Below are 27,752 nucleotides of genomic sequence, written 5' to 3'. Positions count from 1 at the left end.
CTGAGGATTTCCCACGCAGATCGATATGTTAAAGTGTCCCAAGCAAAACCCACCCCATAGTTCGGACGGTTCAAATCAGCCAATCCCCAGGTGTTAAGTCCTTCATGGGAAAGGGGAGATAACATCAGGCCGTCTCCGATTGTAGCAGTGATGTTTATGCGGCTCTTCGCACCTTCTCCTGGGAGCGCGGAGATAAACCAGTTGCCGGAGGTTACATTCCTTTCTTCCTCCCCCCCTCTGCTAGTTGACATCAAGCAAGAAGAAAGTTCACAGAGAAATAATGCAGGAAAGCAAAGTGTTACATTGCAGCAATAGAGGAAGTCAAGGCAATAACCCACAAGCACTCCCCCCTCCCCTCCAGGAGTATGGCAGAACCCAGGAAGAGAGTGAGAATTGGGTCAGGGTAGAAAGAATAGATGAAGAGCTGGAGGAGGGGAGAAAAGAAATATGGGATCTATAGGTATGGGTTCTGACAGCATCACTGCATGGTAGTGGTGCATGCAGCTATACCTTCTAGGTCAGGGGTGTCAAACTCAATTTCATTGAGGGCCGCATCAGCATTGCGGTTGCCCTCAGGGGGCCGGGTGGGTATGGCCAGGGTGGGCATGGCCTAGTGGGTGGGCGTGGCTAGAGTGTGTATGGCCACACTCTACATCATTCGCATCAAGGTTGCCTATGGGGGCCTGGGCAGGAGTGGGACAGATCTGAGGGTCTCTGGCAGAAGGAGGGTCTCTGGGCCAGGGCCAAGGCAGGGTGGGCCGTCCCCTCACTGTTTCCGGGATGGCTTCGCGGGCCACATGAAACCACGTCGCGGGCCGAATCCGGCCCCCGGGCCTTGTGTTTGACATGTCTGTTCTAGGTAGTTTTCAAGATCAGCCCTGTGTAGAATGCCTTGCAATAGTCCACTTGTAAGGTGGCCAATGCATTAGTGACTGTTTGGAGAATCTCCTGGTCCAGGAAAGGATGAAATTGATGCACTAGATCAGGGGTGTCAAGCTCGATCACATCGCGGGCCATATATTGGGATGGTTTTTGCTCTTGTGGAGCCGGGTTGGGTGTGGCTTGCATGGGCTGCATCTGGCCCATGGACTGCATGTTTGATATGCCTGCACTAGATGTACTTGTGCAAAGGGCCTCTTGCCACCTGCAGCGTATCATCTTGCAGCTACTCATGGTAGGCTGCCTTTGTGAATTCTTTGGAATTCAGAACTAGTTTGTTTCAAAGCACACCTGTTTTATTTATTGATAATGTCACTTCTCCTAGGTAAAGTCTTTATAACCTATTCTGTGGATGCAGCTGTGGAGGTCATGAAACTTGTGAACTTTTTATTTGTAAATGGATTTCAGACTGCGGTAGGTACTTTATTTTGGAAGCCTGAATCACTGCAAAGAGAAAAAAGTGAGAATATCTGAAGAGAGGCAATTCTAAATTCAAAGTGGTATTGTTTGTTTTTAATGTGCCTGTCTGCACATTATATTTTATAATGAATATTATATAGAAGAGACAGAAAATTCATTTAAGTCATACATATAAATGTGAATTTAAATAGGATGTATTGGGTGGAAATGATGTTTTGGAATTGTAACTTATTTCTAAAAGGTTTATCCAGCAGCACCCTGCATGTGTGAACAACATTCACAGGTGTTGACTTCAATATTAGTAGGAACAGACCTACTTTCACGTCAAGAATTTCTGTTTACATTTTATTCTTCCATGACAGTAACTTCATGAACATCTTCCTCTAAGACTGAGTGAAACATACTCTGAAGTGGTAGATACCAATTAATGATGTGAAATGGCGGAAGCTGGCCTGGCATTTTGCAATCTATGCACACAAGAAATTTGACTTACTCTAACATGAACAAAGGAGGGCCATTTTCTGGGACTCCTAAAGATCCTGGTTGGGTCAAAACAGTCTGTAGTATTTTAACATGATGCTCATAGTTTTGGCAAAATGTGTTGTGCGAATGTGAGCACTGTGGTTTGTAAACCATGGCTTATGGCAGGCGAGTATAACCTTTGGGGCAGATGAGGTCACCACTGGGATGGCACAGGTGCAAAGTGGGCAAGGCCTTATCGCACAAGTGTGTGTGTGGTTTTTTTCCAGGGTGCACTGAGTTAACAACCAATTTCTCCACTAAGATATGAACTGTAAAAATGTTATAGTGATTTTTTTTAAAATTGACAGTATTGTTGGGTTAGGTACATTTGCATTAAAAGCTTTTTAAATCCAACTGTTTGCAAAGGATGCTAATGTTGAATTAAGGTTAAAGTAGCCTCGCAGGGAGCAGTCAGGGCTAAAGAAATATTAATATTTTCACTTTTTAACAGATTGACATATTTGAGGACACCATTCGAGGAATTGATATTATCAAGTGGATGGAACGTTATCTAAGTGACGTAAGTAATGATAAAATGTAAATCTTGTACTTTTTTCCTGCACTGAATACATAAGGCTTCTTCCTAAGACCCAATGAATTAAAATAGGAACCTGTTCCCCGCCCCCTTCCCATGTGGCTTAATTATTAATGTTTTTCCTGCCTTGTCTCCTCCCCTTTCCTCAAATTTAAAATGGAAGCAACTGAGAGAAGAAAGCCTGGCTCTTTTTTTATCGGTAACATTCCTTTGCTGAGCATTTCGAGGAATCTTTCTCTGAGTAATGAACTATCCATCTTGTCTGTATTATGTACAGGAATGTACATGTTCTCTCTCTCTCTCTCTTTCTCTCTCTCTCTCTCTCTCTCTCTCTGTGTGTGTGTGTGTGTGTGTGTGTGTGTGTATGAAAAAAACATACATCAAGCACATCAATTAGCTATGCTGTATATTTTGGATTAGATTCAAAGAAACATATGAGCAGCAAGAGAACTTGATTTACATACTGAATTAACCCATAGTTGGGCATATTTTGCTTTTGACCAAGTAGATCATGTAAACCAAGGTAATTGGGGCTTATTTGATAAACTAAGATTAAACTGTTGCTTAATTTATTTATTTATTTTATTTATTTTAATCCCATTTATATCCCGCCCTTCTCCGAAGACTCAGGGCGGCTTACAAGCTTAGCAGTAGCCTTCATTCTATGTATATGCCTGCTTATTAGGGCTTTCATACACCCCCCAAGCGGCATTATTACAAAGTCAGCTTAATTGCCCCCAACAATCTGGGTCCTCATTTTACCTACCTCAGAAGGATGGAAGGCTGAGTCAACCTTGAGCCTGGTGGGATGCGAACCTGCACTAATTACAGGCAGCTGGTGTTACTTAAGGAGGCATTAGCCCACTGCTCCACCAAGGCTCTTATATGATAATAACCTCACACCAGCTACAGCTGAAGCTCTGTTTGGACATACAGATGAGGAGGAGGAATCCATTCATTATGTGAACCTAGGTTCTGCTCACTTTTAATAATTTGATGAGATAGGTGGGTATGCCTTGAAAAAAATGATTGTGCTGCCCAGAAGAAATCTATCAGTTGCTAGAAATAGCATGCTGGATAGATACTTTTGCACATGTTGGCTTACTATACATGTAAGACTAGATAAGGAAATCATGAACTGTAGATAAAAGGCAGTTTCCAAAGCTTTGTACCTAATACCTCAACAATTTGCAAGCCAAAGTGAGTGGTAAATCCCCCAAACCAATATCCTGCCAGTGTTCAGTGATAACCTAAAGGAAGTTTGTGCTACACTTCCAGTAAGCTTCATACACCTACAAAATTGACACATATACTCCCCAAAGAACAAATTGATAATTTTGGCTTCATCCCCTTATTACATTATTGTCACTTCTACCCCTCAGTGAAGTGAAGATGATAATATAATAAAGCATGCTCTGCCAAGCAGAAAAAGTCATCCAGTCCTGCTGTAAATTTTAGTGCTCCTTCTGATTTCAGATGGGATACAAAGTAATTTTTTTAAAGCCACAGTGTGAATTAGTACAGTGTATGAATCTAGTATTTATGAAAGGACAGGGGTAGGCAACCTTGGCTCTTTTATGACTCGTGGACTTCAGCTCCCAGAATTCCTGAGCCAGCATGTAGAAGGAGAACCTTTGTGATTATGGCTTGTTTGTTTTTAAACCTACCTCCTAAAATAAGTTTTAAATCTTCTTCTCTGGAAAATAAGAGGTGTTTCTCCCACAGCTTCTTAGCTATTCCAAGCTGTGAGAATCAACATTATAAATATGCATTTGTGTGTGTGTGTGTGTGTGTGTGTTGTACAGTATGCATAATTATGTCCAATTGGATGAGTTGGTGAGCTTTGTGATTCAGCATGGCCAATGCTGAAAAATATTTTCTCTCACTGTTAAATTAAGCTGAGCTTCATGGGAGAGCCAGGAAATCTGGTATGAGGAATTCCAATGTATACTGTACCGTTTCACTGCCAAAAGGAACTGGCTTGTCTTATGCTTCCAGGGAACATCAGATCACGTAAAATTCCAGCTGGCAGATTTCCCAGCTGTTTTTGCCCAACTGTACTGCATTTTATGATTTCACAAAAGTGTTTCTCTTTCTGACAGAAGACAGTAATGATAATCATAGCAATCAGTCCAAAATACAAACAGGATGTTGAAGGGGCTGGATCTCAGCTGGACAAGGACGAGCATGGTTTACATACTAAGTACATTCACAGGATGGTGAGTGAGGACACGTGTTTGCCATTTCAAAAAGAAGTCTTCAGCTTCTTCTTCTGCCAAATAATTGTCGTTTGTGCTGTAGTTAAGCCCTGCTTTGTTCATCATTGTGCCTTGCCACAGATGACTATCATGTGAAGATATCTTATGCCTGCACTGAACATGTGGAACACACTGAGCTGCTACACACACGCACACACACACACATGGCAGACTGAAAAATACAAACAGAATTGTATTTTGAGGAATTTTTCTAGCTACACTTTCACATCCACCTGAGCTACTGTGTTCTCTTTCTCTGTGCATTTGATCTTTGTCTCCCTACGGCTTCTCCATTGCCACAGAGACTCAGCTTGACAACACGTTTGAGGATTCTCTCTAGGGTTTCCTCTGATCAGATTGAATAAACTGCAACAGAGCTTCCTGCCTTTCAGCTATAGTAGGAAAGAAATACTATAACATGCTTGTCTAGAAAGCTTCCAGCAGGACAGATTTATCACAGAGTGAGAGCAGACTGACAGGTACAGCTGGAGGAAAGGCATGTTTTAGATCTGCAAAGATAAGCTTCCTTCAGTGGCAGTAATGGGGAAGGAGACAGAGAAGGCAGGAAAAGCTATTTGGCCCTTTATTAGCAGTGAATATCTCCTGACACAGATTTTAGTCACACATATCTTGATCCTGTTCCATTGCTTTTGATAGAAGTTAGGATTTTCTCACTAGGATCCCTAGGAGCCTTAGCCCTTGTGGTAGTGACAAGCCTGCTGCCAAGATTGTAATGTGTTCTCCTGGCTTCCTTTTGTTGTTGTTAGCTGCAAAGTCGTGTCCGATCCATCGCGAACCCATAGACAACGTTCCTCCAGGCCTTCCTGTCCTCTACCATCTTCTAGAGTCCATTTAAGGTCACGCCTACTGCTTCAGTGACTCCATCCAGCCACCTCATTCTCTGTTGCCCCCTTCTTCTCTTGCCCTCAACCTTTCCCAGCATTAGGCTCTTCTCCAGTGAGTCCTTCCTTCTCATTAGGTGGCCAAAGTATTTGAGTTTCAACTTCAGGGTCTGGCCTTCTAAAGAGCAGTCAGGGTTGATCTGCTCTAGGACTGACCGATTTGATCGCCTTGCAGTCCAAGGGACTCGCAGGAGTCTTCTCCAGCACCATAGTTCAAAGGCCTCAATTCTTTGGCGCTCAGCCTTTCTTATGGTCCAACTTTCACAGCCATACATTGCAACTGGGAAGACCATAGCCTTGACTATATGCACTTTTGTTTACAGGATGATGTCTCTGCTTTTTAGTGTGCTGTCTAAATTTGCCATGGCTTTCCTCCTGAGGAGCAAGCGTCTTTTAATTTCTTGGCTGCAGATCCCGTCTGCAGTGATCTTGGAGGCCAGGAAAATAAAATCTGTCACTACCTCCATTTCTTCCCCATCTATTTGCCAGGAATTGAGAGGGCCAGACATTTTCTTAATGTTAAGTTTTAAGCCAACTTATGCACTCTCCTTCTTCACCTGCAACAAGAGGCTTTTTAGCTCCTCTTCACTTTCTGCCATTAGAGTTGTATCATCTGCATATCTTAGGTTGTTGATATTTCTCCTGGCAATCTTAATTCCAACTTTTGATTCATCTAGCCCTGCCTTTCTCATGATGTGCTCTGCATATAAGTTAAATAGGCAGGGCGACAGTATACAGCCTTGCTGGACTCCTTTCCCAATTTTGAACCAATCGGTGGTTCTGTGTCCAGTTCTCACTGTTGCTTCTTGACCCGCATATAGGTTTCTCAAGAGACAAATAAGATGGTCTGGTACTCCCATCTCTTTAAGAACTTGCCACAGTTTGTTGTGATCCACACAATCAAAGGTTTTAGCATAGTCAACAAAGCAGAAGTAGATGTTTTTCTAGAACTCTCTAGCTTTCTCCATGATCCAGCGCATGTTAGCAATTTGATCTCTAGTTCCTCTGCCTCTTCGAACATTCTTTGGCATTGCCTTTCTTTGGAATTGGAATGTAAACTGATCTTTTCCAATCCTGTGGCCACTGTTGACTTTTCCAAATTTGCTGGCAAATTGAGTGTAGAACTTTTACTGCATCGTGTTTTAAGATTTTGAATAGCTCAGCTTTGTTGTTGCTCAGCTTTCCTAAGGCCCACTTCACTTCACATTCTAGGATGTATGGCTCGAGGTCAGTGACCACCTCATCGTGGTTATCAGGGACGTTAAGCTCATTCTTGTATAGTTCTTCTGTGTAATTTTTCCACCTCTTCTTAATCTCTTCTGCCTCTGTTAGGTCCCTGCCATTTTGGTCCTTTATCATGCCCATTTTTGCATTAAACGTTCCCTTCATCTCTCCAATTTTCTTGAAGAGATCTCTGGTCCTCCCTATTCTATTGTTTTCTTCTATTTCTTTGCACTGTTCATTTAAGAAGGCATTCTTATCTCTTCTACCTATTCTCTGGAATTCTGCATTCAGTTGGGTGTATCTTTCTTTTACTCCCTTGCCTTTCGCTTTCCTCCTTACCTCAGCTATTTGCAAAGCTTCCTCAGACAGCCATTTTGCATTCTTGTATTTCTTTTTCTTTAGGATGGTTTTAATTGCTACCTCTTGTACAATGTTGCGAACCTCCATCCATAGTTCTTCAGGCACTCTGTCTATCAGATCTAATTCCTTAAATCTATTTGTCATATATTCATCAGGGATATGATTTAGTTCATACCTGAATGGCCTAGTGCTTTTCCCTACTTTCTTCAGTTTAAGCCTAAATTTTGCAACGAGAAGCTCATGGTCTGAGCCACAGTCAGCTCCTGGTCTTGTTTTTACTGACTGTATAGAGCTTCTCCATCTTTGGCTGCAGAGCACATAGTTAATCTGATTTCTGGGTGACTGTCTGGCGATGTCCATGTGTATAGCTGTCTCTTGGGTTGTTGAAAAAGAGTGTTTGCTATGACCATTGTATTCTCTTGACAAAATTCTGTCAACCTGTGCCCTGCTTCATTTTGTACTCCAAGGCCAAAATTGCCTGTTATTCCGGTTATCTTTTGGCTTCCTACTTTAGCATTCCAATCCCACATGATGATAAGGACATCATTTTTTGGTGTTAGTTCTATAAGCTGCTATAGGGCTACATAGAACCGGTCACTTTCATCCTCTTCAGCACCTGTGGTTAGGGCATAGACTTGGGCTACTGTGATATTGAATAGCTTGCCTTGGATTCGAACTGAGATCATTCTGTCATTTTGGGGATTGTACCCCAGTATTGCTTTTCCTACTTTTTTATTCACTATGAAGGCTACTCCATTTCTTCTGAGGGATTCTTGCCTGCAGTAGTATACCTGATGGTCATCTGAATTAAATTCACCCATTCCTGTCCATTTTAGTTCACTGATTCCTAAGATGTCGATGTTCAGTCTTGTCATCTCTTGTTCGACCACATCCAGCTTTCCTTGATTCAAGGCAGTAATCCATGAAGGGGTATTTTTCTTTAGGAACTGATAAATCTAAAAGCTAGTGCGTATGGCAGACAGTAATTTTATAGAGTGTGGAACCCTGACCTCTTGACCCTATAGCTGAACTCTGAAGATGGGTAGTTAACAAATGGACTCACACACTGGCTCCTAGTCACTGTACAAATTAAGAGGGAAACAGTGCAGCACGATCTCAGATTACAGGTCTTTTATGCTCCCTTGAGTTGGATGCAATCTGGCCTGAGGAGTCACCTTTCCACAAAATTCTGACAAAGCACCTACATTTAGCCATTTGGGGATATAATCCGTGGAATTTTTCCTTTGGGTTTCACACGATCTGCACGCAATACTTTATAGAGTTCTGAAAAGCTTCTGTAAGATGAAGTTTAGAAGGACATGGTTTATTGCAGGGGAAGATGAGAATGTGACCAGAGATGTATTATTCACCTGCTGAGCCAACCAAAAATGGTTGCCTTTGTGGCCATTCTGGAAAACGCTCAAGCAGCCCATTTCTAAGCTGATCGATACGGCAACAGACAACTTGCCCGCCCTCTAGGCCCACTTCGTATGAGAGAGGGCCTGACGTTTTGGTGATTTTCCCTGGCACCCACAAGTTCCCATGCTCATAGTTCCTGGCCCACACCCCATCACCCACTTGCAGCCCCCTTGGGGGTTTAGGGCAAGAGGCCTCTGCTGCCACCCAGTCTGGGTGCAACCTGTCCAGTTTTGTGATTAGTCGCCTCCCCCAGTGCAGCTCTGCTGGGCTTTTCCCTGTAGCCGTGCATGGCGTGGAATGTTGGCAAAGCAAAAAGTCAGCCAGCCTGTGGTGGCAGTCCCCAGTCACTATACGCCTCAATGACTCTTTTGTGGTGAGAATCATACGTTCGGCTTGACCATTAGTAGATGGGTGAAATGGAGCCGATGTTGCATGCCTAATGAGGTTTGTTCTAAGGAACGCCTGTAATTCTGCCACAGTAAATTGGGCCCAGTTATCGGACACTACAACGTCTGGCAGTCCATGCGTGGCAAAGAGTTTCCTAAGCACCTGGATGGTCCTACCAGTAGTCATGTTTGTGATTGGTATAGCTTCTAGCCATTTCAAGTGGCTGTCGACCACTATAAGAAAGAGCTGTCCCTGAAAGGGCCCAGCGAAGTCTATGTGAATCCTAGACCAGAGATTGGGAGTCTCCTCCCACCTGTGAACTGGAGCGTGCGGCATTTCAGGCCTTGATTGCTGGCATGTGTGATGCCCATGCACCTGGGCCTCAATGGCTTTATCTAATCCTGGCCACCATAAATAGCTTCTAGCCAAAGCTTTCATGCGAACAGTACCCGGATGGCCTTCATGCAGTGATTGCAAAATGCTGTCTCTTAGTGAGGTAGGAACTATGACCCTGTTCTCCCAAAGAATACAACCCTTGTGAGCTGAGAGCTCATGTCTCCTTGAAAAATAGCTCTGAAACTCAGGACCTGGGCTTTTATCCAGCCACATTGTGTGTACCCAAGATAGCACTCTACTTAGTGTCTTGTCCACTGCCGTTTCTGCAGCTATGTCCCCTGCATGGAGGGGAAACTCCGGCAAGTCCTGAATGGACAAAACGCAGGCCGCTGGGGCCAGATCTGGTTCAATTTGAGGCAGTGGAAGCCTGCTCAGGCCATCTGCATGGCCCATATCCTTGCCGGGTTTGTGAATCATCTTAAAAGTATAAGCCGATAAAAAAATGGACCATCTAAGCATTCTAGGTGATAAAATGTGCTGTCTGTCTGTAGTGAATAACCATAATAGTGGTTTATGGTCTTTGAAGACCATGAAGTCCCTGCCGTATAAGTAGTCGTGGAATTTTTTAACTCCAGCAACTATGGCCAGTGCCTTTTTGTCGATTTGAGCATAATTACGCTCAGCGGAGGACAGTGTCCTTGAATAAAAAGCAATTGGAACTTGAGTTCCATCTCTCTCTAAGTGACTTAGGACTGCACCCACCCCATATGGGGATGCATCACACGCTAAGCAAACTGGTTTTGACTCCTTGAAATGAGTGATAGTGGAACTAACGGATAGAAGGGCCTTCAATTCCTGGAAACTCTTTTCGTGAACACTAGTCCACTTCCATGTAGCATTTTTATCCAAGAGCTGGTGTAGCGGCTCTGCCACTGTGGCCTTGTTAGGAAGGAACGCGTGGTAAAAATTTAGGAGGCCTAGGAATGCCTGCAGCTCTTCTTCTGTTTTAGGGCTGGGTGCCATTTGAATGGCTTTTACTTTAGACTCAGCAGGGTGGATGCCATGAGCATCAATGCGAAACCCCAAGAACTCAGTGGAGGGGACTCCGATACTGCACTTATTCTTTTTAAGCTTCAAGATGGCTCTAAGCCTCCTTCCTAGCACCTCAGTGGATTCACTGGTGATGAGCACGTCATCAAAATAGGGACAAACTCCCGGAATGCCCTTGAGTGTACGTTCCATGATGCCCTGAAAAATGCCGGGGGCTACACTGACCCCAAATTGCAGCGCTTTACTTTACATGCCCCCCTGTGGGTTACAATAGTTTGTGCCATGGCTGTGGCCTCAACAACAGGGAGCTGCTGGTAGGCCTGAGCCAAATCTAATTTTGCAAAAATGGTGCCACCCTGTAACGATGCCAGGATATGGCTTACTACTGGTACTGGGTATGCGTGCTGTTTCAGTGCACGGTTAATTGTGCATTTGTAATCTGCACATATTCTGACCTCCCCGTTGGCTTTAAGTGGTGTTACGACTGGCGTCTCCCACTCACCCCCATCTACTGGCTGCAGTACGCCTTGTTCAACAAGTTTATCTAGTTCAGTGTCTATCTTGTGTTTAAGAGCAAATGGAACCCTACAAGATTTAATCCTGACTGGCATTACATTTGGATCTAGTTTAAATGCTATTGGCGGTCTCGTGTATGTCAGCAGAGCTGAATCAAACACATCTGCAAATTCCTCACATACTGTCGCTAGACTCTCGACTTCTGTCCGGTTGATCCCAGTTACTTGGATGCCTAGTGCATCAAACCAGTCAAGCCCGATCAGGCTCATTCGCGACCCCTTACTATGACAACCTCCAGGTGCCCCGAAAACCCCTTAAATTTAATGGCTAGTGTGGCCTCACCCTTGACTGTGACTCTGGCATTCTGAAAATCAGTTAGTACAATATCAGATGGCCTCAGCTTGGCCCATCTCTTATTGCGACTACAAACGAAATTAAATGTTTCAAGGGAAATAATAGAAATGGCGGAGCCCATGTCCAGCTCCATCTTGCAGGGGACCCCTTGCAGCTCCACCTGAAGTCTATACTTTTGCTCAATTGGGCAGCGAGCCCCAGTACGGCAAATGCTTCTGCGGCTGGAGCAAACCCCCACACTATACTGTCCTGGGGCCCCAGTACCTCTCCTGGTCGGATCTTCCAACTGGCAATTCGATGGCCGGTTCCTCTGGCGACCTCTGCAGATGGACACGATGTGGCCCGTCGTTCTGCAGGCCTGCATGTGGCTGTCCAGAACCTACAGTCCAAGCATTGGTGGCGGCTGCCACAACCTGGGCATCTAAGGAAGGGATTTGCCTTGTAAGTGGCCTCATGTTGCTTGTCACTGTGATGCTGCTGGTCGTGGTGTCTGTGTAGTTTGTCGACTTCTGTGTCGTCTTCGGGGTCTTCTGTGTGTTTGGCGTCCTCGTGGTGGACGGCTTCTTCACGTTGTGCAGTTTTGGCAGGCTGCATGGCTTGTACAGCCCTGCCGGCGGCTTCGTCCGCCATGACTTCCTTCAGTGTGTCTGGGAACGACAGAGTCTCTGGCGAAGAGCTTCTGCTGTAGCTCTCGGTTGCGGAGACTGCAGACAAGCCGGTCTCGTAGCCTCTCCTTGACATCAGAGAACTGGCACAGGCGTGTGGCCTGCCTCAAAGCCGCGATGAACTCAGACGCAGTTTCACCTGGTTGCTGGACTCTTTGCTTGAATGCATAGCGCCAAGTGATTACCGACAGCTTGAGCTGGAAGTGGACTCCGAGCTTCTTCAAGTCCACGAATGATACGGACTCCAATGGCGTTGGCGCGAACAGGTTCTCCGCTATATCGAACGTTGCTGGGCCGCACTCACAGAGGAGCATGGCGGCCTTCAGTCCATCCTCGGCAACCTGGTTCACTCGAAGGTAGTTCTCGACCCTGGACAAGTATGAGGACCATCCTTCTGGCTGAGTTATGTTGAATTCTTCCAGCTTTCCGACCTTGGCCATTTCTGCTGGTCTTCACGGCTGGTGCTCGGTGTCTTCTTGTCCTGCTCCTCCGTTGCCCAGGGACTGGTCGTCTGGGCGTGTGGCCATTAGTGTGGCTATGCTAGCTGACCGTAGGGGGGGAATTGCTTTTCCCGCCAGGTATGCGCTGCCTCTCCCCTAGTGACTCTTCAGCTCAGTTGGAGGAGCAGGATCCCATCCTCATCGTCAATGTTATGTACTGGGTTCATTGCTTCAATGACGAGACGAGGCGAGTTCAACAAAGATAATTGTTTATTGCTTGCAGGCTCTGAACTGAGAAACAGGGCTGCAAATGCAGCAACCAATACCCTGGCCTCTAGGCGGCGGCCAATAGGTTTAAAGTGACCTATTGCCACCCTAGAGGCAACCAATAGTGGCGCTGGAGACAGGTTGTCTGAGGAGCTGGGAGCCGTTAGCCAGCTTCCCAGCTTGAGCAACCTTCCAGCAATTAACCCACGTGGTGTTCCCTTAACAAGACAAAGCCCAATACATTACAAGTGCAATGCACATGGAGGCAGCTGGCAACAGAGAATGAGAGAGCCAGCTCCGGAGCATAGCTAAGCAGCCCAACGCTTGGGAAAAAAGGCAACTGAGAGCACTGAACCAGCATCTGAACAGCAGACAAGGGGGGAAGCCGTTAGAAACAAAAACCGGTGGGTCATATTATTGATTCAGTAGTTGCCTAGGCCAGGGGTGTCAAACTGCCAGCCCGCAGGCCGGACGCATCATCCGGAAGCCACACCCACCCCATTGCCGCCAATGGCAAAATAGTCCCCATACGTATGTCTGGCCTAGGCCCACACCCCAATCAAGGCAGCCCAGCTCAAGGGGGCAGCCAGACAGCCCAACCCAGGGCCTAGCAAAGCAGAGACAGCCCGATTTGCACAGCCCTCTCCCTGCCTCCTTCCAGCCCTGCAGCCGTCCCCAGGGGAGACTTGCCTCAGGTAGAGGACTGGATTGGCATTCCCACCCCAGCAAGATCAGCAGCCCCCTCCCCCGCCTCCTGCTAGCCTGATCCGGTGGAAGACAAAAGGCCTCTACAGCAATCCCTCTGCTGTGAGGTATTGGAGGCAGCAAAACCTGAGGGAGGGGGAGAAACGCAGCAGCAGCCGCAGAGAGGCTTCAAGCCTCTCAAACTGAGTGGCCGGCTGAGAGGAGCAGACCAGACAGAGCAACTGAGCCGACCAGAAAGCTGAACGGAGGCCTCACCAGAGCAGAGATGAACACCAAAGACAGAAGGGAGCCGGCAGAGAAAACAACAAGGGGCAGGCCAGAGTAGCGAGCAACAGAAGCGAAGGCAACAATTAAGTCTGAGGTCCCAATAGGAAGGGAGGGAAGACACCCAGTAAAGAACAAAAAGGAATTGGAGCTCAACAACTTTTTTAAAAAAAATAGAGGGAAGAAAAGCATAAATAAAATTAACACAATAGTAAGAAGGTTAAATAAATAACAAAGTAGAAAAACGAGCACAAACAGGCAGATAAAAGGATAGTAAGAAAACAGGCACAATTACCTAGAACAGAGAAGGAAGGAACAAGGCTAACAGCAAAGCACATTCACCAACCAAAAAGAGGGATTTTCAAACAACAAACTCATGGAACAGGCAACTGATACTATAGTGGTATGCAATACATGTTCCATATATGTGCTTATGCCCAAAGAACACCCAAATTATACATGCATTAGATGTAAACTATGTGAATTTTTAGAGGAAAAGGTAAGGCACTTAAGAGGCAACTCTAGCCAAACCCCAATCTATGAAAGAAAGCTATACCCAAACCGAACCAAATAATGAACAAATAACGCCCAGAGAATTTGACCCTACTGATAAACCCTTGGAGGAAGACAAATGGAGGTATGTCACACAAAGAAGGAAACACAATACTCAGAGAAAGAAGCAGCATACAACTAGCAAACCCTTTCTTCCCAATCCAACCCAACCAGAAGCAGCCCCATTAAAACTGAGCCATTGATTTTTCCCCCTTAGATCAAAACACGCAGATCCACAACCTCCCCCTCAAACAAAATATGCAGACACCTAGCAAAGAAACAACTTCAAATATCCCTGAAAGTCACTTCTAATATCCCTAAAAAATTCACATCAACAAACACACCTGAGATAAACAGAAAAGCACCCTAGACTGCAGCCCCCCCCCCAAAGGAAGGCGTGTGTTGGTAATAGGAAATTCTATCCTCAAAGGAACAGATTCATCCATCTGCAGACCCGGACGTACAATCTAGGGAGGTATGTTGTCTCCCTGGATCAAAAATCGAAGATGTGGCTGAGAACCTAAATTTTTAGGCCTACCGATTACTACCCTTTCCTCCTCCTCCACATTGGGACAAATGACACAACTAAGAACCTGAGTACAATAGTAAGAGATTACAAACAACTAGGCAATAAAGTTAAGAAGCTAGGAGCACAAGTAGTGCTCTCATCAGTATTCTCTAGAACCCCAAACTAATCATAAATCCCCAAAAAACAAATCAAACAATGAGGTAGGCAGTGATGAGAAAAAAGAAAAACTCAAACAACAATCAGGAGATGCAGGAAACATATCCACGGACATAAATGTCTTAAATGCTTATATACAAATGCTCAAAGCTTGGGAACAAACAGGGCGTACTAGAAGCAATAGTACACAAGGGAAGGTATGATGTAGTTGGCATTACAGAAATCTGGTGGGACGGATTGATGGATGGATATAAATTGTTCAAAAGAAACAGGTCTACAAAAAGAGGAGGGGGAGTTGCACTATATGTAAGAGAACACTACATATCTACAGAAATGCACATGATGAAAGATAAAATCTCTCCAGAATGTACCGGTATATGGGTCAATATAAAAGAGAAAAAAAGTGACTTTGCCATAGGTATATATTACAGGTCACCCAACCAATCAGAAGAAATAGATGAACTCTTTGCCAACCAGTTAACAAATGTAGGTAGAAAGCATACTATAGTAGTAATGGAAGACTTCAACTGTCCAGATATCAACTGGGAGACAAATTACAGCAAGCAGGAGATCAAACAGATTCCTAACCAACCTAGCCAACAACTTTGTCATCCAAAAGGTGGAGGAGGGAACTAGACGTAAAGCTATACTGGACTTAATTCTTACTAATAGAGAAGAAGTGATAGAGGGAGTTGAAGTTGCCAGAACCTTGGGTGAAAGTGACCACATCATACTGGAATTTAATATAATGCAAACACTAGCAATAGAAAACAATCCAATCAGTGTCTTAAACTTCAAAAGAGCTGACTTTAACAAACTCAGAGACAGCCTAGGAAAGATCCCATGGATGAAAGTCCTAAAGGGGAAAACAACCCAAGAAGCATGGGAAACTCTGAAAAATGAGATCATAAAAGCCCAGACCAGCACAATACCACTGAAAAAGAAAAACCAGAAACTCAAGAAGAAACCAACATGGCTGCACAAAGATCTCTCTGACAAACTGAAACACAAAAAAAGACAAATACAAAAAATGGAAAGAGGGGCACATAACTAAGGCCAATTATCAGCAGAGAGCCAGAACAAGCAAAGTTGAAGTCAGGAAAGCAAAGGCTCGAAATGAACAAAGACTTGCAACAGAAATCAAGGATAATAAAAAAACATAGGGCTGCATGTGAGCATGAAGAAAGTCAAGGAAACTGTAGGTCCACTAAAGAGAAAAGATGGCAAGGAAATAACAGGCAACAGGGAGAAAGCAGAGGTGCTTAACTGATACTTTGCAACAGTCTTCACACAAAAAGAAACTATATATGGTGGACCTGTAAAAAGGTTAAAGCTTTTTGGATTAAAATTTGGTGGAATATGCAAAAAATATTCAAGAAAAGGATAAAGTTTTGTCCGCAATTGTTTTTACTGGGCATTATTACAGATACTACTGTTGTGGACACTAAGTTGATGTTGAATTTAATTACGGCAGCGAGACTTTTAGTAGCGCAATATTGGAAGAAGGAAGAACTGCCAACTATAGAAGAATGGACTTTAAAAGTTTCCAATTTGGCGGAAATGGCAAAGATCTCAGCGTACTTGAAAGACCAGTCGCAACAGAGATATTGTTGTGACTCAGGGCCAGCCTGTGGGTCCGGCAGCCGGCTCAGATGTCTCGGATGACTCAGATGAGGGGGAGGAGGAGGGTGTGGAAGACGAACTGGCTGATGACGGCTTGGAGGCTTCGCAGAGCCCCCAGCCGGGGCCCTCTTCTCAGCTGCGTGAGCCCGATAGTGCGGAGGATGATGACCCACAGCTGGCCCTGTTCAAGGACGCCCGACGCAGGAGGCAGTCGAGCAGGACCAAGCAGAGAAAGGCTGTGGGACTCCTCGGGAGGAGGCACAGGGAGACCACGCCCTGAACTCTAAATAAAAGGAGTGTTTGGGGAAGGGCTGGTTGCTGAAAGCAACCCTTCCGTTTGAGGATTCAAGTTCCAGTGTTTTTGTTTCTTGTTCTGTTGTTTGAGTAATAAATCTTGGCAGACGCTTTTCAGCCTCAGACGCTCTCCAGTCTCTACTGTTTGAACAGGGGTTTGCCTTATTGCAAGGCCGGTAGCAGGCTGGTTCAGAACAGATATATTGTGGAGTGGAGAAGATGGATTGATTACATCCAGAATAAATATGGGACTAAAAAGTTTCACCTAGCATTTGAATAAGTATTGGTGTGATATATAAATTACTTGTAGTTATTTTAATAAGAGTTAAAGTGCGATAGAACTTAATATTTTCTTGTTGTTTGCATATGGTAGACTATGATTGTTTGTATTTTTATACCCTGTATTTAGCTCTGGGAAGTCGGGGAGGGGGGGAGGGGGAGGGGAGGGAAGAGTTGGGGAGGTTTGGGGAGAAGGGAGGGGGTTGGGAGGGGTTATGTCTTTTAAAAAATGTATTGTAAAACTTTTCAATAAAAATAAAAAAATAAAAAAGAAACTATAGCCCAACATACCAAAAAAACCCACTGCAAAAGACAAACTGGAAACAAAAATTAAAATAAGCAAAAAATGGTAAGAGAACACCTATCCGACCTTGATGAATATAAATCACCAGGATATGACAAATTACATCCCCACCCATAGTGCCGCCCATGGCGTCCCGCCAGCGCTAGCACCGCTCCATTTGCAGCACTCACGCCTGCGCAACCCCGTTTGCATGTGCGTATGTGCTCGTGTGCGGCCATCTGCATGTGCGCATGTGCACACATGCAGCCCATTTGTGTTCGCGTGCACAGGGCTCATTTTTGTACATGCACGTGCACGGCCCATTTGCATGCACGCATGTAGCAGTGCCTGCCTCCCTTTCCAAGCCGCCAAATCAAAAAGTTTGGAGACCTCTGGAATAGACAACATCACCACCAGATGGATCTGTAGCTGGCTGGCAAACCGTACGAGTAATCCTCAATGGCACTACATCCACATGGGGAGAAGTAAGCAGTGGGGTACCACAAGGTTCCGTCTTACGCCCAGTATTCTTCAATATTTTCATAAATGATTTAGAGGAGGGAATTGAAGGGGAACTTATCAAATTTGCAGATGACACCAAACTGGCAGGAGTAGCCAACACCCCAGAAGACAAACTCAGGATCCAAAAAGATCTTGACAAACTTGAACAATGGGCCCTATCCAACAAAATGAGTTTGAGTGTGGAGAAAAGCAAAGTTTTACATTTAGGCAGGAAAAATCAAAGGTACAAGTACAGATTGGGCGAGACGTCACTCAAAAACAGTAACTGTGAGAGGGACCTTGGAGTCCTAGTGGACGGTCACTTGACTATGAGCCAGCAGTGTGCAGCAGCAACCAAAAAAGCTAATACAATCCTGGGTTGTATAAACAGAGGCAAAGAATCAAGATCCCATGAAGTATTAGTACCGCTTTATAAAACCACACCTTTAATACTGCAGCCAGTTTGGGTCACCATATCACAAAAAAGATGTTGAGTTTGGAAAAAATTCAGAGAAGAGCAATTAAGATGATCAAAGGTCTGAAGACTAAAATATATGAAGAACAACTGCAGGACTTGGGTTTGGCTAGTCCAGGGGTAAGCAACCTTGGCTCTTTTATGACTCGTGAACTTTAACTCCCAGAATTCCTGAGCCAGCCATGTTGAGAGGAAAGGGAGAGGTTTCCAAGCTGAGCCATGCTGGCTCAGGAATTCTGAGAGTTGAAGTCCATGAGTCATAAAAGAGACAAGCCCTAGCTCAAGTCTAAAGAAAAGAAGAAATAAGGGAGACACGATAGCAGTATTCCAGTATTTGAGGGTCTGCCATCAAGAAGAAGGGGTCATGTTATTCACCAAAGCATCAGAGGGCAGGACAAGAAACAATGGTTGGAAACTGATCAAAGAGAGAAGCAACCTGGAATTAAGGAGAAAATTCCTGACAGTGAGGACAATTAACCAGTGGAACAGCTTGCCTCCAGAAATCGTAGGTCCTCCATCACTGGAGATTTTTAATAAGAGGCTAGACCAGGGGTCAGCAACCTGAAACAGTGAAAGAGCCACTCGGAACCGGATCCCTCACAAAAGGAAAAACTGGGAGCTGCAAAAAATGTGTGCGCATGTGCATACATGCGCGCATGCCCAGAACAGGGTTTGATTGAACAGTGGAGCCAAGGCAAGATATGCACCTACCCTGCATATTTGAATTGATTGGTTGAACTTTTTTTTTTTTGGACTGCACATGGCAGAGGACTGGGAGCCGCAGGAGACGTCTGAAAGAGCCGCATGCGGCTCCGGAGCTGTGGGTTGCAGACCTGTGGGCTAGACAGTCACTTGTCTGAGATGGCATAGTTTCTCCTGCTTGGGCAGGGGGCTGTACTACCATAGAAGACCTCCAAGGTCCCTTCCAGCTCTATTCTATTCTAAATCAGACTGGTACTAAGTTATGGCTGGCATATATGACAGCCAGAGATAAAGCTGGAGTTGTCTGGCTGTTCCAATGTCTATCTGTTCCCAATCTCTAACTCAAGATTATTACAATATGCAAATTAAACCCCAACTGATATTTTCAGTACTAGTCTCATACTTAAGGAAATTCAAGCCTAAGTGGATAATAAGCCCTGTGATATAGTTGAAAAGCTTCCAGAAACGAAATACAATTCTGCTTTCAATTGTCCATCAGGACGCTGAGCTTGTCGATCAGAAGGTCGGCAGTTTGGCGGGTCAAATCCCGAGTACCGCATAACAGAGTGAGCGCCTGTTACTTGTCCCAGCTTCTGCCAACGTAGCAGTTCGAAAGCACGTAAAAATGCAAGTAGAAAAATAGGGACCACTACGGTGGGAAGGTAACAGCATTCCGTGCGCCTTTGGCATCTAGTCATGCCGGCCACATGACCACAGAGACGTCCTCGGACAAGCGCTGGCTCTTCGGCTTTGAAACGGAGATGAGCACCGGCCCCTAGAGTCAGAAACGACTAGCACGCATGTGCGGGGGAACCTTTACCTTTACCTAACAAGAAAAGTTCATGGTAAAACGTATAGAGTGTACATATTTTATTTCTTTTGAAAGCACAAATGCATCTTTGTTGCATAATCTACAGTAACATTCAACAGGTGTACTGTATAAAAACAAGACAAGGGCCTTCCAACAAAAAAATACACAGCAACAGGCCTCACAGAACAGCATGTGTATCTTGTACATGCTTATCTGTTGCTCAGTGATAAGGGGTAATTAACACTTAGCCTCCTTGGTGTTCTCTGAGCTTGGTTGTTTTCTTGCACTGATGATATTGCCTAGTTTGGGTAAGGAAGTGTCTGCAAGAAGACAATCAAGCTCAGAGAACACCAAGGATCCTTCCTTTCAACCTTGAGCTACAAATATTCTGTTTTATTGGTACACCCAGGCTCCCCCTACTTCCAAAAGTCTAGAATGGAAAATAGTGTTGCTCAGACCAGGGCACTTACATGTTGTGTCTAACACTGGATCACAATCTACTTTCATCGTTGTGATTTCTGTGCAGTTCATAATCCAAGAAAAACACACATAAGTCTATCTGCCTGTGCCAGTGTGCTACTGTAGGGACACGGATCTGTTTATAGCTGAAGGCCATTTGTACATAAAACATTAGAAATCAGAATATATACATCTGGAAATTAACATTGACAAATTTTAATTCTTTTGTATTTTTTCAGATGCAAATTGAATTTATACAGCAAGGAAGCATGAACTTTAGATTCATTCCTGTCCTCTTTCCCAATGCAAAAAAGGTAATATGACAATGGCAGAATAATTCCATTTCGGTGTTTGTTGAAAATTTAAATTAGATATATAACATTTTTTAAAAAATATTTGGGAATGTTAAGTAAACCCCTTTTTGGATTTAGAGAAATGTTTCACAATATTCTTAAGACAGAAATATAATTTATATCAAACTTATTAATGAACAAAACATTTTTTTATTTTGAAGTGTCTAAGAGTTAGCACCAATTTCCTGAAATAAAAAAAGGATTTTATTTTTCTTAGTACCTTAATTTTCTGTTTTATCTAGAGATAAAGTGGGACAGGCATAACCCAACAATAACTACATTGCTTCAATTGTCCATTTTTACCTGCTTAAATCTTTCTTGTCCATCTTGAAGAACACCATTTGGCTAAAATAAATTTTGTTTTGTCTTATTATTTTATGTGATAGAGAATGAACTAAACTCAAGGTTTATAATTTCCATGATTTCTAATGGATATAACCTATTCTATATATCTATACGTCTCCTCTCAATCCTACCCAAAATCTGTTCTGCAGAATATGCAGATTCTGACACACCAACTAGGTTCTCATACTGTGTAGGCCAGCATATCATTTTGTAGAACTACAAAACTGGAAATAATCCAAATTAAAGCATTAGTGTCATGTGGCTATCTATCACATCCAATGACCCAGAGACCACCAACCCTATGGTATTCTTCTATTGAACTACTCTTGCATTCTTATAATAATTTAAATTATTACTTGTCCTGCTGTCTGTGACAGTAATGAATAGGTCTTGGCCTTCTTCTTTGTGATATTTGGATATTTCAAGTGGTACTTCAAGTTCTACCTTATCCTCCCACCACTTTAATCTTCTTGAAGTCTGTTAATGTCTCTTGTTCAGATTACATTTGTAGTTTCCTGGGTTACCTCATTGGTCTTTTCTGAATCCCTTCTAGTTAATCTGGATTCTTCTTTAAGTATGATGCCCATAACTGGGGGGTCTGACCAATGCTTAATGAAGTAAGCAGTTCCAGTGATTTTGAAACTATACTTCTAGTGATGTATCTTAGTTGACAAATCCAAGTTGACTTCTGTAATTTCAGTCCTATTTTCAAACATGTTTCATTCTCATTTCATTTGACACTTGATTCATCATCTCAAATTTCTCAAGATTTCATAAAGGCCCTAGGGCAGAGGTCGGCAACCTGAAACGGTGAAAGAGCCACTCGGAACTGGTTCCCTCACAAAAGGGAAAACTGAGAGCCAGAAAAAATGTGTGCGCGTGTGCGTGCGCACATGTGCAGAACGGAGCTTAACTGAAGAGTGGAGCCTAAGGCGAGACATGCAAACACCCTGCCCCCTCTGCTCTCATTCACTCGTCTTTGCTTGGAAAAGCTTCTCTCTCGCTCTCATTCACTTACATTTCGTTTGCAAAAGCTTTTCTCTTGCTCTCTCACTCACACTTTGCTCAAAAAAGCTTCCCTCTCCCACTTTGCTCGAAAAGGCTTCTCTCTCGCTCTCATTCACTCGAAAGGCCAGCCACGGCGCCTCCATTGACTTCCATGGGGACGCTTGGCAATGAAGGTGATGACTGAAACTGCTCCTGGTAGTGCTGCTACTGCTAACTTTTCCACTTGCTGCTTAGTTCCGATGAAACTGGAGAACCCCCCGGATGCCACTGCTGGGGGTGGAGGAGGCTGCCTGGGTTCGGCCATAGTGGAAACCGACAGTAGCAGTGGAGGCGGCGGCGAGAGGCTGAAGGTCTGCCGCATCTCTGCCAGCCTCTGCCTCCCCCGCAGAAACAAATTCCCGTGCCGGCCCCCATGGCAGCAGCGGGCCGGGCAATTGCTCCGGCAGCAGTGGCTGTTGTTCGGGAGGCCTAGTGTGCTCACTGAGAGATGCTGGAGGTGCTCCAGGTTCAGCGTGGGGCCGCTGCGCTCGCCATCTTTGGTGACTTTGACGGCAGGAGCAGCATCGCCTACCTGCCGGGTGGAAGCAACAGGAAAGCAACAGGAAAGCGGCGGCTGCTGTTCCAGCAGCCTAGCGCACTCGCTGAGACAGTGGAGGTGCTCCAGGCCCGGCGTAGTAGCCGCCATGCTCGCCGTCTTTGGCAACTTTGGTGGCAGGAGCAGCACCGCCTACCTGCCGGGTGGAAGCAACAGGAAAGCAGCAGTGGCAGCTGCTGTTACAGCAGCCTAGCGCACTTGCCAAGACTCTGGAGGGCAATGGGAGACCTGCCAGGCAGGGAAGAGCACCTTCTTTCCGCTGCCTGGCCTGAAAGAAGAAAAGCCGAAGGCAGCAGCTCCGCAAGCCTCTGCCTCCCCCTTCTCTTCGCTGCCTGGCCCGAATGAAGAGGAGCGGTGGAGGCTTGCAGAGCTGTTGCCTTCAGCTTTTCTTCGTTCGGGCCAGGCAGCGAAGACAAGGGAGAGGCAGAGGCTTGCGGAGCTGCTGCCTCTGGCTGTTCTTCATTTGGGCCAGGCAGCGGAGAAGGGGGTGGCAGAGGCTTGCAGATCCCCATACGGGGGTGGGGATGCCTCCGGGTCCCTGCACAAAAGGCGACAGGGGAGGTGCGCCAATGGCTTGGACTTGTTGCCAAGGTCAGCAGGCCTGGCATGCACCGCGGGGAAATCTCTTGGAAGATCCGCCACCTGCGGGACAGCCAAAAGGCGGGGGCCGAAAGGGGAAGCTTCTGAGGCCCCCGGCGTATCCTCTCCGGGCTAGCAGAGGCAGTGGTGGAGCAGGGCAAGGAGAGACCTGCCAGGCAGAGAAGAGGCAGGCCTGGGACACCCTGAGACTGGCTGCCCCCACCCGCGCAGCAGGTAGAAAAAAGGCCCACTCAGCTTTCCAGTCCTCCCGTCTCTTCCTCCGCTGCCGCCATGTGCAGTCTGAAGAAACAAAGAGGTTTGTGGGCAGTCCCACAAACCAAAGAAGTTCAACCAATCAATTCAAACTTCACTAGGGTTTTTTTTGTTAGCAGTTTGAATTGATTGAACTTTTTTAGTCCCACTTTTTTTTTCGGAACTGCACATGGCAGAGGAGGACTGGGAGCTGCAGGAGATGGCTTAAAGAGCCGCATGCGGCTCTGGAGCCGCGGGTTGCCGACCCGTGCCCTAGGTTGATATTGATCTGACCCTGGAAATTTGAATTGACTCAAAATATTAAAAAGTTGTATTTTATCGGTCAAACACTTCAATCCTGCTCCTTGAACCAGCTCAGTGAAACACATACCTACATACTGGTTAAATAAAATGGCCAAAATGGGAGTTGACTAGTTTTGCCTTTTCTTTGTTACCTGCTAACATTTTGTTACCTTCCTGAAAAGCTGATATACTGATTATTTTCTCTTTTACTTTGAACATTTTTAGAAGCTTTTTTTGAGAAGGGGTGGTGGTCTTAAGATTCTTTGCCAAGTTCAATTCATTCCAAATGTTAATGTTCCTGACATCTCTACAATTCCAGATGCTGTATTCTTCCTTTGTGACTTCTCCTTTTTTACAACATGAATCCTGGTTTGTTTGGTTATAACTTAGCATGAGGTGTGATCCTACTCATAATCATATTCAAACAGACTACTATATGTATGAAACTGTACAAACACTAGAAAAATATCAAAATAAGCCCTCCTGCTCCCCTTGTAATATCACATACAAGGAAATGTAGGAACTACTATCTCTTTCTCAATTTTCCTTAATCACCATGGGAAAACTTGCTAACATAATCTAAAATAAGTTAATCAAGATCCTCCTGAAGCTTTGCTATCAGAGCTATAAGGGTGCTACATAGCTCTACTGTACCTCAAACATTGTAACTATGGAATGCAGATGTACTTATAGGACATTACAGCTGAATGATGTAAAAAGCAATAAACATGCTGGAAAAATGCTTCCTAGAAGTGATTTCACAAGGAATTACTGAAATTGTTCAGAAAAGAAACCCAAAGCTTAAAACTAATTGCTTAGTTTGTTGGCAAAGAAACATGAGGAAGGCTGGGGAATTCACTTCAAATGTGGAGTCTGTAACTCTAATGGTGAGTATGTCTCAAAGGCTGCCATAAAGAATCAGGTGGGATTATATATGGCTTCTTTCTGTCTTTTTTCCTACCCATACCCTTCCCTCTCTTTTTTGACCTTTTCTTTCTTCACAGGAACATGTACCTATCTGGCTTCAGAATACTCACATCTACCATTGGCCTCGGAATAAAAAGAACATTCTGTTGCGGTTGCTGAGAGAAGAAGAGTATATTGCACCTCCAATAGGACCTCTGCCCACACTCCAGGTTGTTCCATTAGGACCACACATCTGAAGCACACATGGACAAAATGTTGTAAGATTCTCTTGGCTGATGGCCAGGATTTTCCTGGCTACTCTTCTGGGTGATGAACGGCATGATGAACGGACTCTCCCCTTCCCACCACAAATAGAATTGTCTTGGAGTACAGCAAGCTAATGTGTTTTCTTCCCTTCTGAATGTTTCTTTCTGATGCTGATCAGGCACATCGCTACATTTCAACAAACTGCAAATGGAAAAATGTATTTCATGAGGGTTGCTTTTCTTCTGTCTTGAGCAACATTCCAAGTCTGCGACAAAGCCAACACTAGAATGAGGCTGAATATGCCAAAAAAAAAGGGGGGGGATACTCCTGTTGGCTCACAGCACCTTTTGTTGTCAGGCAGATGAACATATATTGTAAAATAATATCGCAAAGCTGCTTCGTGTACATGATAAAGGAATTACTTTTCATATGGACTGCCATTTTCATGGTAAGAAAAACATGAGAGTTTTAATATTTTTATTGTTGGTAAGCATAATCATGATCTTCAAGCATGCTATTTAGTTAGGCACTTATCTTTTTAAACATAGTTTGCAGATGATCCACAACATAATTAAGAATATTCTTTCTCTTGCTCTGTCTTAGAGCAAAGCTATGTATTACATTTCCCATATGGCTGTTCTCAAAATGAATACCTATCATAGGGTCTCCCTAATAACAGATGCTATTGGTTATAATAATGGTTTAACATCTCTTTATCAATAATGGCAAACTATAAATATGCTAGGGAATATCTGCTAAGGTGACATGGAGAACGGCAAGAGGTTTGATTCAAGCTGTTGCTCAGAGGAAGAGGTAGGCAAGAAACTTCAGTAGCCTTTTGGAAGAATTATGGTATCCATCAGCCAAAAGAGTAGTGTATTATCGCTATCTGCTAGGATCTCCTAGTCATTCAGCAACAAGAGATCTTCCAAATGGCCCACAGATCTAATGGTGCCTACTGTCCTCTTGTCACTCAGTCAGAACACTCTGTTATTTCTATCTCCTCACTCAAAAGTACCATTATCTTGGACTAAGCCTCTCTAATTGCTTGAGATTTCTTTTACTTTTCCCTAACCCGGTATCTTCCTGATATGTTAAGACTATAGCTTCCATCAAGTAGAAGGAACCAATCTGAGAAATACTCAGAATATAATGACATCAGGTCATAGGATTATACATATCTATAAAAATACTGAATGTGGATATCATAACTATAAGTAGAATATAACAACGAGTGCTTCTTTTTTAAAAAAATAAATAAATAAAAATAAAGCTACTGCATACAGAGTGGGAGCAGTACTGTGTTTGGTATGAGGACAAGCCAATAATTTGTCAGTTAGACATAAATTACCAGCGACTTAAGAAAGGCTATCAGGAATTCTGCAAAGCCAATTCCGTTGAAAATAAAATGAAATGGGTGTCTTGCTGCTTTCAGAAAGGTTATACACCAGCTAAGATGAGATCTAACATCTTTCTGCCTGATGTTTCCTTACATTTAAAGTTAACTGTAGTCATGCCTGTATAAAAGGTATTACCACATATCTTTTACATACATAACTGTATCTTTGCAGCAGAGTGAGTTAGCTCTAGATCTGTTCTTGCAAATATTGTGTCCAAAATCTGATTTATTGATCACCTTACTGCATTATATATGAAATCCCAGCCAGCTACATTTCTTGAAGTGTACGACATTTATAATGAGCTTCTGGGAGGTCTATTCCCTTAGTGTTGGGAACATTCACCACATCCAGGTCTTTTCTCTCATTTACCACTGTTTTCATTATTTTCACAATTATTGTAAGTCCTGCAGTGTTCTTTAGGAACTGGAAAGTAGAAAAACTGGTGCAAATACTACACTGCAGAAATGCCCATAATTGTGCATCAAGGAAGGACCCTCACACCATTCACATCTCTGAACCCTTACAGTTCACCTTAAGATGGAGAGGATGATAAACTTTTGGAAAGATACTTATACTTTACAGTATTCATCTCAGAACCGCTGAGATACTGTACCAGTAATTGCTCATTTCTCATAGTGTAGGCTCAAAATAGATACTTTTCACTCTTAACAATGAAGTCAGTAGCAGGGTTGAGATCAGAGCACATGGCGGGGGAGATGGTGGTGGGGAAAAGGATTAATGTAGGCAATCTCCTTCCTTTGTGGTTCTGCGGAAAAACTGTATTCCTAAAATAACAGCCCAGGAGAAAAGCATGTACTAGTTAAAAAGAAAAACAAACTGGTTATTCCATCTTTAGGCTTTGCTTAACACAATTTAAATGAGAAAGCCAAGACCTATTACTACATGTGAAACGAGATAAACAAAGGTGCTTAGTCCAAAAAGCTACTTAATTTAAAAGGGCTCTTGTTAAAAACCCAGTGTCTCTTATCTTGTGTTAGCAGAGCAGAAATCAGAATGACTGCTAATTCTAACTACAGCAAAGTTCAAAGGGAGAAATAATTCGTAGCTGTGCAACAAAAAAGAAGCAGATTGTTGAAGGAGAAAGATAATTACTATAATTTATCACATGTCCACATTAATGAAGCTTAGCTGAATACCTGGGTTTTAAAAGAAGCAAAGCTGTATAGCAACAAGCGGAAAATAACCACTTATAGTCCCCTTATCACAAAAAAAACCCCACAATTTTGTTTACTTTCAGATATAAGTGTAACCTTTTGCAGGCTGAAATAAATGCAGTGGACAGATTTGCAAAAGAAGCTATATAGATTCTGGTCATTATGTTGAATGATTGTTCTTGAAAGCATGACAAAGGCTAGTGCTTTTCATCCAACTGTTCTGATGTTATTTACAAGGTCCAAATTGCAACAGAATATCTTGAGTTCTTAGAGTTAAAGGTATGATTTCTAAGGAAGTGAGAGGAGTAATTCCACAATATTTAAGGCTGGATATACAGATAC

The 27,752-nt window shown here is 43.9% G+C and overlaps 1 protein-coding gene across 6 annotated transcripts in view; it reads left to right on the top strand.

The window, feature by feature from the left end:
• TRAF3IP2 (TRAF3 interacting protein 2) overlaps positions 1 to 27,752 on the top strand; it is a 50,614-nt gene that overhangs the window by 12,098 nt on the left and 10,764 nt on the right. For 5 of the 6 annotated variants that reach the window (XM_083374561.1, XM_083374560.1, XM_083374559.1 and 2 more), the window contains 5 exons: positions 1,265 to 1,353; positions 2,333 to 2,401; positions 4,519 to 4,635; positions 20,467 to 20,541; positions 24,667 to 26,079. In XM_083374561.1, the coding sequence (XP_083230687.1) occupies positions 1,265 to 1,353; positions 2,333 to 2,401; positions 4,519 to 4,635; positions 20,467 to 20,541; positions 24,667 to 24,825 (509 nt within the window). In that variant the 3' untranslated portion in view covers positions 24,826 to 26,079. Of the gene's footprint in view, positions 1 to 1,264; positions 1,354 to 2,332; positions 2,402 to 4,518; positions 4,636 to 20,466; positions 20,542 to 24,666; positions 26,080 to 27,752 lie in introns of those variants that run through there. The other variant, XR_014493869.1, reaches the window with a different exon arrangement.

This window comes from Vipera ursinii, assembly GCF_947247035.1.
Source record: "Vipera ursinii genome assembly, chromosome: 1".
Taxonomy (NCBI): Eukaryota; Metazoa; Chordata; class Lepidosauria; order Squamata; family Viperidae; genus Vipera; species Vipera ursinii.
Note: the sequence above shows the minus strand (reverse complement) of the source record. Positions and strands in the feature narration are given on the sequence as shown.